This window comes from Aulonocara stuartgranti (genome assembly GCF_965226115.1).
Source record: "Aulonocara stuartgranti genome assembly, chromosome: 14".
Lineage (NCBI taxonomy): Eukaryota > Metazoa > Chordata > Actinopteri > Cichliformes > Cichlidae > Aulonocara > Aulonocara stuartgranti.
Window position 1 is genome coordinate 33,632,345 of NC_138950.1, and position 20,134 is coordinate 33,652,478.

The 20,134-nt window shown below is 40.1% G+C and overlaps 1 protein-coding gene across 1 annotated transcript in view; it reads right to left on the reverse strand.

Annotated features, from left to right (window-relative positions):
• Nucleotides 1-20,134, reverse strand: part of farsb (phenylalanyl-tRNA synthetase subunit beta) — a 31,348-nt gene that overhangs the window by 10,971 nt on the left and 243 nt on the right. The window contains exons 2-11 of the mRNA XM_082502255.1: nt 7,190-7,245; nt 6,884-7,038; nt 6,319-6,391; nt 6,081-6,196; nt 1,515-1,665; nt 1,322-1,430; nt 1,055-1,125; nt 906-967; nt 492-543; nt 329-390 (exon numbers count right to left, since the gene is read on the reverse strand). Coding sequence (XP_082358381.1) covers nt 329-390; nt 492-543; nt 906-967; nt 1,055-1,125; nt 1,322-1,430; nt 1,515-1,665; nt 6,081-6,196; nt 6,319-6,391; nt 6,884-7,038; nt 7,190-7,245 — 907 coding nt within the window. The remainder of the gene's footprint in view (nt 1-328; nt 391-491; nt 544-905; nt 968-1,054; nt 1,126-1,321; nt 1,431-1,514; nt 1,666-6,080; nt 6,197-6,318; nt 6,392-6,883; nt 7,039-7,189; nt 7,246-20,134) is intronic.

Genomic DNA, 20,134 nt, shown 5'->3' on the forward strand with positions numbered 1-20,134 from the left:
ATCGTTGTTTAATATCAAGATTTATCTGACAATATGAAACATGCAAGTGTGAAAAGAAATCAGAAAGAATTTTAAAGAGGGGTTTCTTTCTGTTTATCTGTACCGGCCTATATTGGCCGTAAAGGTCGAGAACTGAATGTAAATTCAGATTATCATTGTTTTACGTAAATTTTTGTTAATCTGAAACATGTAAACGTGATATTTATTTTGAAGCTTTATTATTAGTTTTAAAAAAGGCTTTTTTCCCCTTTTTTTAAAAAGCATTTTATCCATGCGTTTCATATGCATCTCAAACTCTGATAATTACACTTATACATAAATGACTTACTTGATGCCAACTTTCTGGTTAATGAATTTACCAGACAGCTTCTCCTTCCTGTAAGCCAGCTCCTAAAGTGTAAACCAAAAATCAAGAGACAAGAATTAAGAGCCATTCCAAGAAATTAGTGTCACATGTGTCACATTTCGGATAACTGTGGGTGATACAGTACTGGGTATATGCAGGTCTTGCCATCTGGGTACACCACTTCAGCCTCCTCTACCCTGAGGGAGAAAGAAGAAAACATCACACTAATTGTAATATTCAATGAAGTCAAAGCCGGGCTGAATTTAACAACACAGACAGACAAGAAGTCGGTGAAATAAAGTACAGCTTGTAGACGGGCTTTTAAAATGATATCCAGTAAACTGTGACAGCTGTTGGCAAACAGCTGCTGTCACATCACACAGCAGAGCATGGTAAAAAGTGAAAATATGACTCACTGCTAATGTAAACCTCTACAACACTATACTACACAGTCAACAACATGTCCACTTCCATCCTGAACCAGCATAAGTGACCTGACATCCCATTTACTGTCTGCCTGCAAACAGCAAAGCCAGCATTTCAGGAAGACGTGACATACGTGAAAGGCTGAGCACAATACTCGCTGAACATGGTCACCATCATGTCCAACACAGTCTTCGCCTGTAGGAAACGTGATCAAGTTAAAGTCAGTTTCTCATGACAGTGGTGATAAGTGACAGATTTATTGTTTTCTTCTCTCAACTGTACCTTGGTCTGGTCTGTCGCTGTGCACTCAATGAAGACATTTTTAGTCTTCAGGGAGATTTTTGAATGGTCCCCTGAAACAAACGGCACTTCATTTTACTGGAAACATTTTAAGAAGCGTTACTACTTTCCGATTTTAATCTTCTCTAACTATAGACCCTGAGCATTTCTGAACTAAATATATTAATTGTATACTGTGTAATCTAATCTAACACAAATTTTCCAATAAAAAAAAAGAAAATGAAAGCAGAGCGAGGTCACAGCGCTCACCGTTGATAATAGGAGGCATAGACAGAACAACGCCGTTGCTGTCGTAGATGACGGGGTACAAAGGTTTGTCTTCAATAATGTGAAGATAATGCCTCAAGTGGCTATCGGTCTGTAGGAATCAGCAGAACATCAGTGAGTTAGCCAAAACTACAAACTGCCTGTGTGACCCACAATGAGTCATTCACCTGCTCACCTTATAGAGGCTCATGAGCTGGGTGGCCGTGTACTCTTTGGTCTGATTGAGGGGCTTGAAGGAGATGTCTCCTGGACGTTTGGCTGTGTACGTGAAAGGACCAGAGATGGTGTCCAGGTCATGGGTCCCAATCGCCACCAGGCTCCTCTTTCTGCACAAACATACCAATCCGATATTACGTATCGGTCCGATACAAACCTAAATTACTGGATCGGATATTGGAGAGAAATTAAAAATGTAATCCATTAATCTATTAAATATCATAAAAGCATCTCACAAAACTTGCGACATGGTGTAACCCAGCTCATGACCTTAGCATGTCGGAGAAGTATGCGTCATATGATCGAGTGGCTGTGTTGTGCGAGAGCCGTCGGCTGTCTGGTGGAGCATTTGGAGCCTCGCTATGCGCTTCCAAACCGGCATTTCATCTCTGAGAAAGCTATCCCAGAGAAGTAAAGCAAGTGTGTAAGTTCATCTCTGAATGTTTGTAAAGCATTCTCACGTTAAGCTTAACAACCGATATATAGAGCGACTGCCTCTTCTTCCCTCTCCTGTTGCTACTTGAAATCACGAAACTGATCAATGATCGGCTGACTGGCCCTTCTGTCTCTCTTGTTGGTTTATCGCCCACTTTGGGCCAGAAAGTGGAAACGAGCGGATAAACAACAGCAGCACATTTAAGCTTGATAAGCTGTTGTTAGAATTTATTTAATATTACTTTCTGCATCAGGATCCTTTTTTACATAGCTGAGTGCAGGTAACTGTGCAGGGGCGGGTCTAGCAAAAAATTTGTTAGGGGGGCCAGGTAAGGCATTAACAGAGACAGGGGGGCACAAAGAAATACTTTTCTTTCTTATTCTCATTTAAAATGTCTAGTTTTTAATAAATCATTATCTGAATCTTACAACCAAAGTTTTCATCTGATGTAAACTGCAAGTCCATTATTGTATATAGTAACTATTAAGTCTAATAGTTAGTAGGTTATAGTACTTTTCCTTTAGGAAGGTACCATCTATGCAGTCTGCAATTCTGTTGAAGAAAGATGTTGAATCTATTTAATTATTGTAGAAAAAGAATTGATTTCTGTGCATTTTTTATTTTATTTTTTTACATGTGCATTAAATTAAAGTCGATTACGTCGATTAAGCATCATGAGTCAGAGGGTGGGCGGTGGTTCCCTATGTTTTTTTGCTGGGAGTTGGCAACCCTATTAGTTAGGGGAAATATTAAACAACCTAAGTACTCTCTAAAATAGGGAGGAATAGTGAGGATGGAGTAGGTTTAAGTTTATTAGATTGATCAGTGTTGCTGAACTATGAAATATTTTGTGTGCAGTGTATTTTTTGCATACAGGTATAACAGAATAGCTTTAATGTTTTGCTTTTAATACTTGAGTATGAACTTCTACAAAATGCAGCAAAATATTTTTAAAAAAACAGTTTTATTGATGATAAAATACACAATCGGATTCATATCGGTATCGGCAGATATCCAAATTTATGATATTGATATCAGATATAAAAAAGTGATATTGTGCCATCTCTAGTATTAAACAACAACAAATGGCCCCGAGACAACAATTTCCTTTGTTTCAATAACTACTAGACAGTAGAGTTCCACAGCCCAGGACAAGATAGGATATTAAAAAACTAGTATTAAATTGATACCTGAGCTGAATTGGTATTTATGTAACATTTATTAATACTACCAATGTTTTCAAATGTTCTGATTGTGAAAGGACTTTGCTCTCATTTGCAATCAAAAGCTGATGTGATGTGAAGTGTAACACATGGTTAGGAATAAATGTTAAAAAGAAAAAAAAAAAGAAAAAAAAACCCTAGGCATCAAAGGAGCCTCTATTTTCATCTCCAACAAAAAGGCTGAAAATCAGTTGGGTGGATGCCCATGTGGCGTGTTCGAGACAACCAGGCCTGGATGAGTTAGATCAGTGTTTCCCTACCACTGTGCCACTGTGATAATCTTCCACGGCACATAGGTGTGCCATGAGAAATGATCAGGTGTGCCGTGGAAGATTATCTGGTTCAACCTGATTAGTATTCCAAGCGATCAGTGAGTAACAGGCAGAACAATTACATTCTCTTCCACTAGAGGGCAGTATAACTACTCTGCTCTAATTAAATGGGTTGAAGAAAGTACATAATAGTCATGCTGTGAGTGAGACAACGCAGCACGTAATAGCAATAGATAAATATTTGAAAAGAAAAAGTAGCCAATCTAACCTGGGTCCTGGAGAAAATCCCGACCCAGATGAAGGCCCTAGCATGAAGTAGTGGTTAGAAGGGGTCAAGTGTTTCCTGGACTTCAGGAAGACCAGGAAACACTTGACCCCTGTTTCAATCCAGGGGGTCAGTGTTGACATTGTGGAGGACTATAAATACCTTGGAGTTCACATTGACAATAAACTGGACTGGGCTACAAACACCACAGCACTTTACAGAAAGGGCCAGAGTCGTCTCTATTTTTTGAGGACACCGAGGTCCTTCAACATCTGCCAGAAAATGCTCAGGATTTTCTATGAGTCTGTTGTGGCCAGTGCGATCCTCTGTGCTGTTGCATGCTGGGGGAGCAGGCTGAGGGTCGTAGATGCCAACAGACTCGATAAACTGATTCGTAAGGCCAGCAATGTTGTGAGGATGGATCTGGACTCCCTCAAGGTGGTGTCGGAGAGGCGGATGTTGTCCAAGATAAAGACAATGTTCGAGAACACCTCCCACCCACTCCATGACATGCTGGTCAGTCACAGGAGCACGTTCAGTGAAAGACTGAGATTACCGAGAAGCACCACTGAACAACACAGGAAATCATTCCTGCCTGTGGCCAACTCCCTGTACAACTCACCCACTTAACACACAGTTTACTGCAACAGCTACACCCTTCTTGCACATGTTCTTCCTTTTTCAGCTATTTATTAATAAGTGACTTTTATGTGTGTGTATATATATATATTGTGCTATTCTTAGTTAGTGTATTGTCTGTCCTTGTTAATGTTTGTTTATAATAAAGCACTGTAATGAAAAATAATTTCCCCTAGGCATCAATAAAGTATTCTGATTCAGAAGAAAGCAAAAATGATATATTGGGGACAAACTGAGCCAATTCCAGTATACCTGGTGCGCGGAGAAAAGTTATCAATATGCTTTTTGTGACATTTCTGTTTCGTTGTGTGCCGTGTGATTTTTCTAATGTGATATATGTGCCGTGACTCGGTAAACACTCAGATTCTGTTTGTGTGTGTGTCTGCGTATTTAAGCATGCTTGCAAATAACTGTGTGTGTCTCTAAGCCTTCATAGGAGCATGTGGTGGCTGCAATGAAGAAAACAGAGCATATCAGTATTCTACGAAATGTTTTCTGTTATGATGGTATAGATGTTAATAATGTGAATAATTAACTCAGCCACAGGTCAGTGGCTCAGTTTTACTGTTTTTCCTGAAATGCAAAAAAACCCAAACCCTAGTTTATTTTTAAAGGTTAATACAATTTTATTATTACAATATGGTATTCATATTTTAGATTAATCTACATCTGCAAAATAAAATGTCACAAAAGCCTTTAAATAAATGTAGTCTTGTACCCTGTAGGCTCACTCCTGCTTGCTGCAGGTGTCACTGTGACAGCCCTCAGTGAGCTGCTTGATTAAAACATGGTATCAGACAAGGTTAACAGCTCTGCATATTTTATTTGAACTTCTGTAGCTTTCTGCCAAAACAAATTGCAACGAAATGGGAGCAGCTACAAAATTAGCTTTACTTCATGTTGGAGATTGGTAATCAGGTGGTTTGATGAATGATTCCTGCCAACTTTTTCACAGTAAAGGGGTTTAATAGTGGTTACTGTAATAAATCTATTTGAGCTCACCATCTCATTAACAGCACCGCCTTTTCGCTCTTTCCTGTATGTGTACAGAAAAGCTCCACGTTAAATTATGACAGCAAATTTGTCACTGTTGTTGTGTTATCGGTCTTTTTCTTGAAAAGTGGGGGCTCCCTGGGCTTAATGTTGTCACACTTTTTATTGACAAGCTTGCTCCTAGATGTTTTTGCTCAAGGTGCCGTTTCACTGGCAAATGTATGTGGACCACTTGCCATGAAGGCTACAGAACGCCACAGCACTGTTTTGTAAATAAAGCATCAAAGTAAAAAAAAAAATAGCATCCAGCATCTAGTATCAATAAAAAGTAAACAATTAAGTTCTTACGAAATTCATCCTTAGGCATGTGCAAAATCAATCTTAGGCAACGTAGGCCCTGATGATTTTTGGCTCTGCAGTGAGTTTCATGAGAGTAAAACTATCATCACAAAACATAAGTGTTGTTCTGCAAGATTTATTACTGGGTCTAATCAAAAACATTCTTAGTACTTTTAAATAAGTATATTATGTCTTTAGTTACCTAACTAGGTGACTTAGGACAGTAACAAGTGTCAGAGGTAATGGCAGCATCGTGTTGGTCTTTTCATTGTGAGTAGCTGCAGCTAGCCATTTAGACTCAAATTTTTAAAGGAAACACATTCATGTTATATATAGTAGGTGGTTGGTGTGCTCTCACCTGCAAATGTTCTGATGTAGTTTCTCCTGCAGCTCAATGAAACTGTCATAGCGCTCCTGTGTGAAAGTGATGTTCCTCAAGACTGCTGCCACAGCGTGGGGTCGCACTGCTTCCGTCTGAGGGGAGTGAAGCGCCGCAAACATAGGGTCAACAGGCAAATCGCACTGATACCTGTTCTAGGTTACAAACTATTTTTTTTCTTGTTAAACATTTTATAATTGTGAACATCTCCACACACCTCCTTAGTGATGATCAGCTTCTGAGGCTCCCCACTGAGTGGGCTAACACGTTTGTATCGGGGCACCTCCAACCTAAAACAAAAACACAATCTCTGCGGTTAGAAGGAAGAACAGTTTTAACTCTCAGTGATGCCGCAGTGTTCGTTTGACTTTGGGACCTGAAGCGGACAGAGTTTTGGACCTAGATTACTCTGCGAGGCTCCTGACTACGGTAGCTGTAATGCTCCAACAATCCATCTGACAATCCATCAAGCACTTCGTAGCTTACACAAGTCGTACTAAAACATTTTTTTTACAGATTTATGAGCGCCATGTACCACATAAAATTGGTTCAAGGTTAGAAAGCACAACCAGAATTCATACATAAGGCGCACTGGATTATAAGGCGCACTGTTGATTTTTGAGAAAATTAAAGGATTATAAGTGCGCCTTATGGTGCAGAAAATACGGTACACAAAACAAAAAAACAAAGTGCTGGTCAATCACGGCAACAAAACTTGATATATAAATAAATCTCTTGTCATTTATTTCAGGTTAAGCCTGTTAAAAATTGCAGAAACGCACTTATTCTTGAAGACCTGCAGTCCACGAACCAGTCCTTCCAGACATAGCAGATCATAGCGGTTAGCTGGTACATCGATCTTATACAGGATCACATCAGATGCTCCTGAGGCCTTAGTGTCACCCTGCTCTCTGCTGATTATCTCTTTCTCAGAGGTCTGTAAAGCAGATGGGGAAGAGGAACTTCAGCATGCCAGAATTCAGACAAATCAAAGAACTGTACTTACATCTCTGCAATAACAGAGCATTACTGCATTACTTTATTAACCACAAATAGCGAGCTGTTCGTATTTGATGTCATGTACTTACAATTTCATCCAGCTCCAGCCCAAACTCAAAGCAAAGCTCGTCAAACTCCTCATCAGCTAAAACAAAAGGCAGACAGACATTAGAAGATATTTACTGGCACATGTCACAGCAGCCTGCTCACATTTAACCCTCTGGGCTCTATGCTGGCCATTTGTGTACACTTCAATTTCTTCAATTTTTCACTATTTTTTTAATTTTCCAACTTCAGCTCCTTAATTATATCAATAATATACACTACACATGCAGTTATTCCTGTTGGCTCTATGGTGGCCACTTTTGGCCAACTGAAACCCATTTTTTAATTCCTTGTTACTGACTAAATCAAGTAATTTAGGTAAAATTCCAATAACGTAGATAATGTTAAAACTTAATCATCCTCTCAGCCTCCTCTGATGACCTGTTTGCTGCTGCCTGCCGCTGAAAGGCAGCGGGGAGAGGGGATACTTGAGCAGTGCATTTATCGCGGCATATAATGTTTTTTCTGGATACACTGTGCTTTTTCAGCATTTCAATTTGAAATGTATTAGCACCAGTCACAAATGCAGTATTGCCGGCCATGGTCTTTCCACACTCACGACAGTAAATGCAGTGCATCATGTTGTCAGCTTTACAGTATCTTAGCCACGGAAACTGGTCAAGCCACTCTCTTTGAAATACTTTGTATACACTTTCCCCCTTTTACTTTCAGTGGGCTCTGGCTCGGAGTCGATCGTATGAGGCTCATTATCTGATTCTGTCTCCGGACCAATGTTAGACATAACCTGAGAGGTTGATGGCTCCGTGTCAGAGCACTAGCTATGAATTTCAGATGGCTCAGGCCTTAACGAAAAAGTAATCAAACGTTCTTTATATCTTTTCTCATTATCCACAGCTACGTCCACTTCTGTCAGGCCTAGGCTACTCACTAGAGGTGGGTATTGTCACTGATTAAACACAGCGAAGATTTTCCTGGCCTGGCTTTTTATAGCAGATAACTGCCTTAAAAATATTCTGCAGTAGATCAAAAACTGAAGAAAACCATGAATCAACATATGAACATTACCCGATGCTGCTGAAGTGAAGCACAGCAAAGTTAGAGGTTTTATTTGAGACACAGCCAAGCATTTTTCAATTTGGCATAATTTTAAAAAGTTTTAATTTCTTCAGTATTAAACAGCAGAAATTATGCTTTCTTGTCGGAGGTCATTTTTGGAAACAAAAAACAGCGGCCACAGCACTGTACATGACTTGTGCGTAATAAGCGAATAATAAACAAATAAAGCGAATAATGCAGAAAACAGATTTGAGATACTGGTCATGAAGTACACTGAGGGTAGAGCACCGCGGTAAAGTGAGCCGTCATTTGTGAGCCGCGGTCAAGCCAGCCGCCTCCTATCCGCCGCATAAATTTCCTTGCGCTTTTACACCAGTCTTTACGGTAGCGCCTTTTCGCTTTATGTGCCGATTGAAAGCCTACACCCGCGCGCACGCGCATGCGCGAGCACAAATTACAATGAAACAGCCCGATACAGTCAATACAATTATGGAAATGTCAGAAATTCATTAAAAATCATCATGAGTAGTTGAGGTCCAACTTTCAACACATCCCCCCTCTGGGACACCTTACTGTACCTGTGTGCCAGGTTTCAGCCAGATTTACTGTAGAATTCCTCAGAAATTAAAGTGTACTTGTATTCAATGCAATACAGCCAATACACTACAATTATGTCAATTTTCAGAAATTCATTAAAAATCATCCTGAGTAGTTGATGTCCAACTTTCAACACATCCCCCCTCTGGGACACCTACTGTACCTGTGTGCCAAGTTTCATCCAGATTTACTGTAGAATTCCTCAGAAATTAAAGGGTACTTGTATCCAATGCAGTCGGCCAATACAGTAGAATTATGTCAATTTTCAAAAATTCATTAAAAATCATCCTGAGTAGTTGATGTCCAATTTTCAACACATCCCCCCTCTGGGACACCTACTGTACCCGTGTGCCAAGTTTCAGCCAGATTTACTGTAATATTCTTCAGAAATTGCAGGGAACTTATGTTCAGTGCAAGAAAGGCTGAAAGACGACCACCACTGAACAAGACACACAAGCTGAAACGTCAAGACTGGGCCAAGAAATATCTCAAGACTGTTTTTTCTAAGGTTTTATGGACTGATGAAATGAGAGTGAGTCTTGATGGGCCAGATGGATGGGCCCGTGGCTGGATTGGTAAAGGGCAGAGAGCTCCAGTCTGACTCAGATGCCAGCAAGGTGGAGGTGGAGTACTGGTTTGGGCTGGTATCATCAAAGATGAGCTTGTGGGGCCTTTTTGGGTTGAGGATGGAGTCAAGCTCAACTCCCAGTCCTACTGCCAGTTTCTGGAAGACACCTTCTTCAAGCAGTGGTACAGGAAGAGGTCTGCATCCTTCAAGAAAAACATGATTTTCATGCAGGACAATGCTCCATCACACGCGTCCAAGTACTCCACAGCGTGGCTGGCAAGAAAGGGTATAAAAGAAGAAAAACTAATGACATGGCCTCCTTGTTCACCTGATCTGAACCCCATTGAGAACCTGTGGTCCATCATCCAATGTGAGATTTACAAGGAGGGAAAACAGTACACCTCTCTGAACAGTGTCTGGGAGGCTGTGGTTGCTGCTGCACGCAATGTTGATGGTGAACAGATCAAAACACCGACAGAATCCATGGATGGCAGGCTTTTGAGTGTCCTTGCAAAGAAAGGTGGCTATATTGGTCGCTGATTTGTTTTTGTTTTGTTTTTGAATGTCAGAAATGTATATTTGTGAATGTGGAGATGTTATATTGGTTTCACTGGTAAAAATAAATAATTGAAATGGGTATATATTTGTTTTTTGTTAAGTTGCCTAATAATTATGCACAGTAATAGTCACCTGCACACACAGATATCCCCCTAAAATAGCTAAAACTAAAAACAAACTAAAAACTACTTCCAAAAACATTCAGCTTTGATATTAATGAGTTTTTTGGGTTCATTGAGAACATGGTTGTTGTTCAATAATAAAATTATTCCTCAAAAATACAACTTGCCTAATAATTCTGCACTCCCTGTAGGTCTGTTGACAGAGCTCTGTACAGGTCTGCTCGAGCTGACCTGAAAAGGGGTCCCACCTGTCCAGCAACAACACATGGCATGGAATAATAGACATCATAAACCACAGAGGCAGAACTGTGAAAACAGAAAACCTGAGTGTGCAGCTAGCAGAGGAAATAAACAGCTTCTTCGCCCGCTTTGAAACACCACAACAGCAGCATTCATCTGCCTCAGCCCTGCTCCCATCCTCATCCTCACCTGGTTCCTGCACCGCTCCATTCACTGTAACGGAGCACGATGTCAGATGTGTGTTCCTAGCAGTGAACCCCAGGAAGGCGGCCGGTCCAGACGGAATACGTGGTAAAGTGCTAAGACCATGTGCCCACCAGCTCACCCTCATCTCCACCAGAATCTTCAACCTCTCACTGGATGAAGCAGCCATCCCATCCTGTCTAAAATCAGCCACAATCATCCCAGTACCAAAGAAGTCTCCCATCACCAGCCTGAACTATTATTGCCCTGTGGCCCTCACACCGGTAATCATGAAATGCTTTGAGAGACTAGTCCTTCAGCACACCAAGGATTACCTCCCCCCAGAATTCGACCCCCACCAGTTTGCATACCGTGCAAACAGATTCACAGAAGATGCCATCACCCTCCACTCGGTGCTGAGTCACCTAGAACAGCGGCAGAGCTACGCCAGAATGCTCTTTGTGTACTACAGCTCACCCTTCCACCACTCGCCCATTGAGAGCCTACTAACTTACTGCATCACAGTATGGTACAGCAGCTGCACTAAGGCGGATAGAGCCACCCTCCCAGCATGTTTGCAATGAGTAGGAGATGCTCTGTATCTCACTGTACAACTGTATAGTGACAAAGGTATTGGGTTCTTTTCTAAAAATTGCTATAAACAGAGGAACCCAAACTGATGAAAAGTGGCGAATATTTTTTTTCAAATGACTATTTTTAGTGGATTTTTGATATAGAAGCAGAATGACAGAATGTTAAAAGAAGTTACTTTTAGTCATTCTAAGCTGGGCATTGCGTTCTCTGGCTGTTCAAAGCCATGGAACTTTAGACTTTCCAAGCAAATAATGATGGCCATACTGATGTTCTTTTCAGTACATTTTACTTTATGTTCATTTTCTCTGCTGAAGGTATTGTTCAGGCCTGTCAAGATGGCGCCAGTGTGTGTGGCTCGCCGTCTGGCTCTTCCTCTGTTGTGTTTGCTTATGTTGTTTTTTATTGCTAGAGTCAACTCTCTTTTAATGTACAATCGCCAAAAACTGTTGGACCTCCGAGTTGCCAGTGATCTTACCAATGCAACTTATAATGGACATAAGGCGTTACCTCCATTCCTGTCTGGGATACCAGCTAACCTTTGTCGGACCCTGGCCCCAGCCTCACGGCGAAAGCGTTTCAGACGCCGGGGCAAACGTAGCGGTCTACTCGTGAAACTTAAGGCGTACTTGGCGCGCTCTTCCCCGGCTCCGTGGAACGAACGTGGATCTGTACCTTGTCATGCCTTTTCTCCGTGCTCTCTGGAGCCCATCGATGCCTGGCTGGTGCCCGTTGTTGGCTCGGATCAGATGTCCCAGCCACGAAAGATTTCCCCTCATCTTCGTCGGCGCGGTGCGAACCTACAGAACCTACGGCCGCTGCGTCGGGTCTCGCTGTCAGCCACGAACACGCTGACCTCCACCAGGTTTGGATTGGTGAACACTAGATCGCTGAGTAATAAAACTTTTATTTTAAGGGATTTATTTATGACCCAAGGACTGGATTTCCTCTGTATAACTGAGACATGGTTGAGGGCCGGTGAGTCCAGCGCTTTCACAGATCTCTTACCTGATGGCTGCTGCTTTTTAAACTCTCCTCGAATATCAGGCAGAGGAGGAGGACTAGCGGTTGTTTTTAAGAAGCAGTATAAATGTAAACCACTGCCATTATCAACCTCACCTAGTAGCTTTGAACTGAGCATGTTTGAGCTAGGTCGCTCTCACACAGTGCTCTGTGCTGTGGTTTACAGACCCCCAAAATACAATAAGAACTTCTTAAATGACTTTTCTGATCTGTTGGCTGAAATTATGCCAAAATATGATCATGTCCTTATTATTGGGGACTTCAATATTCATGTGTGCTGCCCTGACAAGCCAATGGCAAAGGACTTTTTAAATCTTATTGACTCTTTTGATCTTGTGCAACCTGTGTTTGTGCCTACACAAAAATATGGGCACAGGTTGGATCTTGTTTTAACTCACAATTTACCTGTCTCTAACTTAGAGGTTTGTGATGTTGTATGGTCAGACCATAGGTCTGTCTTGTTTGAGGTTTTCCTTCCTTGTACCAAAGTTAATCTTCCTCCTGTTGCTGCTAGGAGCTGTCGTATTTTTAACCCTTCCTCTGCTGGACAGTTCTCTATTGCTTTTAATCAGAACGGCGGCCTTCCTGATTTCATATGCAATGATACAGAAGAGCTGAGTACGTGGTTTTACTCTGTCTGCCAAACTGCTTTAGATTCAGTGGCCCCCTTTAAGCTTTGGCAAGTAAAAGCCAAATCTGAACCCTGGCTGAATGAAGACACCCGGGCTGCCAGAAGAAAGTGTAGGAGAGCTGAACGTAAATGGAAGAAGGATCAACTTCAGGTGTCATATCAAATGTTACAAGACTACTGGAATTCTTACCAGAAAACTGTAAAAGATGCTAAGAGGAAACATTTTGCTGCTATTATTCAGGCAAATTGTCGTAAGCCTCATGTCTTATTCAAGACTATTGACATGGTCCTTCACGCTCCACAGACTGCTGGTGTCGAGTCTTCTCAGGAAATTTGTGAAAACTTCCTACACTTTTTTATTGATAAAGTGCTATCTGTCAAAGCGCAGACTTCCCAGTCCGTTCTCGACCCTTCTACCCCTGTCCCTAGTTCTGCTGTCTTTGACAGGTTCGAGCCAGTTTCCTTGCTCTGCCTGCAGGAGTTCATTGCTCACATGAAGCCCTCAGGCTCCCCTTATGATGCTCTCCCTCCTCGATTTTTCAAAGAGGTTTTTCTCACTATAGCATCAGCTGTACAATCCATTGTAAATAGTAGTTTGTCCTCTGGTGTTGTACCTGTCAATCTCAAACATGCGGTGATTCAGCCTCTACTCAAGAAACCTGCTCTTGATCCTGATATTATTGCGAATTACAGACCTATTTCCAAACTGCCTTTTATCTCAAAGATTCTTGAAAAGGTAGTTTACAAGCAATTAATGTCCTTCCTAGAAGAACACGGTATTTGAGAAGTTTTCCAATCTGGTTTTAAAGCTTTACATAGTACCGAATCTGCCCTTTTAAGAGTTTTTAATGATGTGTTTTTGGCAAATGACTCAGGTGACTGTGTTATTATTGTGCTGTTAGATTTAACTGCTGCTTTTGATACAGTGGATCATAATATTTTAATTTCCTGTTTAGAGCAGTTGGTGGGTATGCGGAGTACCGCACTGCAGTGGCTCAGATCCTATTTGGCAGAGCGAACTTTCTCTGTGAAACTCGGGGAGTTTGTATCCTCTGTTGCTTCTCTTCAATGTGGGGTCCCACAGGGTTCAGTTTTAGGCCCGCTTCTTTTCTCTCTATATCTCCTACCCCTTGGGTCTATTTTCAGGAAACATGGGATTTCTTTCCACTGCTACGCTGATGACTCCCAGATTTATTTCCCACTTAAAAAGATAAATGGCTTCTCAGTAGACCCGCTGCTCAGATGCCTTGATGATATAAGGGCCTGGATGGCTTTGAACTTTTTACATTTTAATGAACAGAAAACAGAAGTGATGGTTTTTGGTGGCGCTTCTGAGGCCACTATTATAGATCTTGGTTCACTGGCACAGTATGTTAAACCAGTCATCACTAATCTGGGAGTTAAAATAGAGGCAAATCTTAAACTTGAAAGCCAGGTCAGAGCTGTTGTAAGATCTAGCTTTTTTCATTTGAGGGAATTAGCCAAAATAAAGCCTATCTTATCGAAACAGCATTTTGAGACAGTAATCCATGCCTTTGTTACTTCTAGGCTGGATTATTGTAACGCACTTTATTTTGGGGTTAGTGATGCGTCCATTAGGCGCCTGCAGGTTGTGCAAAATGCTGCAGCACGTCTCTTAACTGGAACAAAAAAGTTTGAGCACATTACCCCAATTTTAATTTCACTCCACTGGCTACCTGTATATTTTAGGATTGTTTTTAAAATTCTCTTATTTGCTTTTAAATCTCTTAATGGCCTACCCCCCCCCCACCTCTCGGAGCTACTACAACCATATACACCTCCCCGTTCCCTTAGGTCCGCCAATCAGCAGCTCCTTAAGGTACCAAAAACTAAGTATAAATCTAAAGGTGATCGTGCTTTTGCTGTAGTTGCTCCAAAGTTGTGGAATGATCTACCCTTGAATGTTAGGCAGGCCTCTTCTCTCTCTGAATTTAAAAGTCTTCTTAAAACATATTTATTCGCTGAAGCCTTTGGCATTGATTAGAGGGGTTGACTCAATTTGTTTTGACATGTTTCAATTTATTTTACTTTTTAGTTATTTATTTTATCTTATCTCATTTTAATTTTCTTTACTTATGCTTTTAGCATGTACAGCACTTTGTGAACTCTGGTTTTATGTTAAAGTGCTTTATAAATAAAGGTGGTATGGTATGGTATTTTCATTTTTATGATGTTTCTATTTTTACACAATTCCTCCCACATAGCAAAATTGGTATGGCCTGGATCTGTCCCACACAATGTGCTTACACATGGCCTGCGTACCGCAAAGAATGACGGCCCCATGGTGGCCCAGATCTGGTTTACCAGAGGTGGCCCACACATGAGCCAGCACAAGGCCAGTTGCAGACACACTGCTGGCCCTGTGCTGGCCCAGAACAGTTTCAGCTCTGGCCCCAGATGTCAGCCTAATGTGTACCTTAGCCATGTAAGCCATGTAATAACAACATGTGCTGGAACATAATAGTGCAAAAGTAACATGACGAAACTCTGTTCAGACAGTGAATGGACTGATTCTTATACAGCACTTTTTTACTCACCCATATTACTCAAAGTGCTCTATACAACATGTCACATTCACCCAATCAGGCCAAATGTGGCATGCCATCACATAAACAGTGCCATCTTACCATGCCAGAAGTCAGCCAGCAGTGCCGGCTTGACACCAGACCCAGGCAAGACCCGTCTGCTATGTGGGATGACTTGTTCTTTGGGCATTTTAGTTGTGGATTATGTTTGGGCTGTGTCTCTTGCCCTTTCAGTATTGTATTCTTGTGCTTCTAAGTGTCCCTTTGTTTCTTTTTAGGTTATGTAGTATGGGTTAGAGATATTTTGTATGTTGTTTTTGTTTAATAAATCCGCCTTTTGGATTATTCCCTGATGTGCCTGAGTTCTGTTATTTAGTGTCACTTTGAAAGGACACACATCCAGCATTGACATATAATTGTTCTTTCAATTTTTGATAAAGATTACAGTGAATTGAGATGTAACTTGGCCCAGAGGTACGGTAGGACGCCCAGAGTAAGAAAGTGTTGAAAGTTGGACCTCAACTATTATGGATGATTTTTAATGAATTTTTGAAAATTGACATAATTCTATTGTATTGACTGTATTGAATTGATTATAAGTTTCCTCTAATTTCTGAGGAATTCTACAGTAAATCTGGATGAAACTTGGCACACAGGTACAGTAGGTGCCCCAGAGGAGGGATGTGTTGAAAGTTGGACATCAACTCCTCAGGATGATTTTTCATGAATTTTTGAAAATTGACATAATTATATTGTATTGACTGTATTGAATTGAATATAAGTTTCCTGTAATTTCTGAGGAATATTACAGTGAATCTGGCTGAAACTTGGCACACAGGTACAGTAGGTGTCCCAGAGAAGGAATCTGTTGAAAGTTGGACCTCAACTACTCAGGATGATTTTTAATGAATTTTTGAAAATTGACATAATTATATTGTATTGACTGTATTGAATTGAATATAAGTTTCCTGTAATTACTGAGGAATTCTACAGTAAATCTGGATGAAACTTGGCACACAGGTACAGTAGGTGTCCCAGAGGGGGGATGTGTTGAAAGTTGGACATCAACTACTCAGGATGATTTTTAATGAATTTTTGAAAATTGACATAATTGTAGTGTATTGGCTGTATTGCATTGAATACAAGTACCCTTTAATTACTGAGGAATTCTACAGTAAATCTGGCTGAAACCTGGCACACAGGTACAGTGGGTGTCCCAGAGGGGGGATGTGTTGAAAGTTGGACATCAACTACTCAGGATGATTTTTAATGAATTTTTGAAAATTGACATAATTATATTGTATTGACTGTATTGAATTGAATATAAGTTTCCTTTAATTTCTGAGGAATTCTACAGTAAATCTGGCTGAAACTTGGCACACAGGTACAGTAGGTGTCCCAGAGGAGGGATGTGTTGAAAGTTGGACATCAACTACTCAGGATGATTTTTAATGAATTTTTGAAAATTGACATAATTGTAGTGTATTGGCTGTATTGCATTGAATACAAGTACCCTTTAATTACTGAGGAATTCTACAGTAAATCTGGCTGAAACCTGGCACACAGGTACAGTACGTGTCCCAGAGGGGGGATGTGTTGAAAGTTGGACATCAACTACTCAGGATGATTTTTAATGAATTTTTGAAAATTTACATAATTATATTGTATTGACTGTATTGAATTGATTATAAGTTTCCTTTAATTTCTGAGGAATTCTACAGTAAATCTGGATGAAACTTGGCACACAGGTACAGTAGGTGTCCCAGAGGAGGGATGTGTTGAAAGTTGGACATCAACTACTCAGGATGATTTTTAATGAATTTTTGAAAATTGACATAATTATATTGTATTGACTGTATTGAATTGAATATAAGTTTCCTTTAATTTCTGAGGAATTCTACAGTAAATCTGGCTGAAACTTGGCACACAGGTACAGTAGGTGTCCCAGAGGAGGGATGTGTTGAAAGTTGGACATCAACTACTCAGGATGATTTTTAATGAATTTTTGAAAATTGACATAATTCTATTGTATTGACTGTATTGAATTGATTATAAGTTTCCTCTAATTACTGAGGAATTCTACAGTAAATCTGGATGAAACTTGGCACACAGGTACAGTAGGTGTCCCAGAGGAGGGATGTGTTGAAAGTTGGACATCAACTACTCAGGATGATTTTTAATGAATTTTTGAAAATTGACATAATTATATTGTATTGACTGTATTGAATTGAATATAAGTTTCCTTTAATTTCTGAGGAATTCTACAGTAAATCTGGATGAAACTTGGCACACAGGTACAGTAGGTGTCCCAGAGGAGGGATGTGTTGAAAGTTGGACATCAACTACTCAGGATGATTTTTCATGAATTTTTGAAAATTGACATAATTATATTGTATTGACTGTATTGAATTGAATATAAGTTTCCTTTAATTTCTGAGGAATTCTACAGTAAATCTGGATGAAACTTGGCACACAGGTACAGTAGGTGTCCCAGAGGAGGGATGTGTTGAAAGTTGGACATCAACTACTCAGGATGATTTTTAATGAATTTTTGAAAATTGACATAATTATATTGTATTGACTGTATTGAATTGAATATAAGTTTCCTTTAATTTCTGAGGAATTCTACAGTAAATCTGGATGAAACTTGGCACACAGGTACAGTAGGTGTCCCAGAGGAGGGATGTGTTGAAAGTTGGACATCAACTACTCAGGATGATTTTTAATGAATTTTTGAAAATTGACATAATTCTATTGTATTGACTGTATTGAATTGATTATAAGTTTCCTCTAATTACTGAGGAATTCTACAGTAAATCTGGATGAAACTTGGCACACAGGTACAGTAGGTGTCCCAGAGGAGGGATGTGTTGAAAGTTGGACATCAACTACTCAGGATGATTTTTAATGAATTTTTGAAAATTGACATAATTATATTGTATTGACTGTATTGAATTGAATATAAGTTTCCTTTAATTTCTGAGGAATTCTACAGTAAATCTGGATGAAACTTGGCACACAGGTACAGTAGGTGTCCCAGAGGAGGGATGTGTTGAAAGTTGGACATCAACTACTCAGGATGATTTTTCATGAATTTTTGAAAATTGACATAATTATATTGTATTGACTGTATTGAATTGAATATAAGTTTCCTTTAATTTCTGAGGAATTCTACAGTAAATCTGGATGAAACTTGGCACACAGGTACAGTAGGTGTCCCAGAGGAGGGATGTGTTGAAAGTTGGACATCAACTACTCAGGATGATTTTTAATGAATTTTTGAAAATTGACATAATTGTAGTGTATTGGCTGTATTGCATTGAATACAAGTACCCTTTAATTACTGAGGAATTCTACAGTAAATCTGGCTGAAACCTGGCACACAGGTACAGTGGGTGTCCCAGAGGGGGGATGTGTTGAAAGTTGGACATCAACTACTCAGGATGATTTTTAATGAATTTTTGAAAATTGACATAATTCTATTGTATTGACTGTATTGAATTGAATATAAGTTTCCTTTAATTTCTGAGGAATTCTACAGTAAATCTGGATGAAACTTGGCACACAGGTACAGTAGGTGCCCCAGAGGAGGAATCTGTTGAAAGTTGGACCTCAACTACTCAGGATGATTTTTAATGAATTTTTGAAAATTGACATAATTATATTGTATTGGCTGACTGCATTAGATACAAGTACACTTTAATTTCTGAGAAATTCTACAGTAAATCTGGCTGAAACTTGGCACACGGGTACAGTAGGTGTCCCAGAGGAGCGATGTGTTGAAAGTTGGACATCAACTACTCTGGAGGACTTTTAATGAATTTTTGAAATAAACATAATTGTAGTGTATTGACTGTATTGCACTGAATATGAGTTTACTGTGATTTCTGAGTAATATTACAGTAAATCTGGGTAAAACCTGGCCCAGAGGTAAAGTAGGTGTCCGAGAAGAGGATTGTGTTGAAAGCTTGGCATCAACTTTTAAGAATGATTTTTAATGAATTTTTGAATATGCAACCAGACTGTCACGATGGCTGTATTGGGCTGTTACATTGTAATTTGTGTGTGCGCGCGCGCGTGTGCCTGTTCGCGCGCGCGCACGTGTGTGCGAGTCTAGGCTTTCAATCAGGATATAAAGCGAAAAGGCGCTACCGTAAAGACTGGTGTAAAAGCGCAAGGAAATTTATGCGGCGGATAGTAGGCGGCTGGCTTGACCGCGGCTCACAAATGACGGCTCACTTTACCGCGGTGAGAGAGCTGTGCAGGAAGTGTGATTTTATCGTGGTGGAAGCAAAACAGCGAAAGTAAGAGGGAATTCATGACAATGCTTATCTAATCGATTACATGTCCCAGACTCCATTAACAATACAAGAAAATCAAGCAGCACTGCAAATATATGAAATGGTCATTTTTGATGTTGTCCTCCAACAAGTGCATTGTACAAACGAACGTGATGACCATTTTATATTTATAAAAAAAGATGATAAAAACTGATGTTAAAGACTTTATGCAGTAAAAATAGCAACAAAACATAAAAATAATAAAAACTGCAGACTTAATCTGTTGGTGGACACTTTTGGCAACGAACAAGCTGACAGGATAGTGATTCTGAACAAACCCAGAGGCTTAAATGACAGGAGGAAGCGGAGGAAATGATGCAATCACGCTGTCAGTCAACAGGCAGATAGAAATGAACTAGTACTATTTCCTTATCGCAAAAAATACATAAGTTAACAAATAAACCAAAATAAACTCGCCATCAAATAAGTGGTACTTTCTTTAATAATTAGAAATGAAGGCAGTTAAAATTAGCTCTACAGTTCATGAGCAGCTGCTACATTGCTAACAATCAG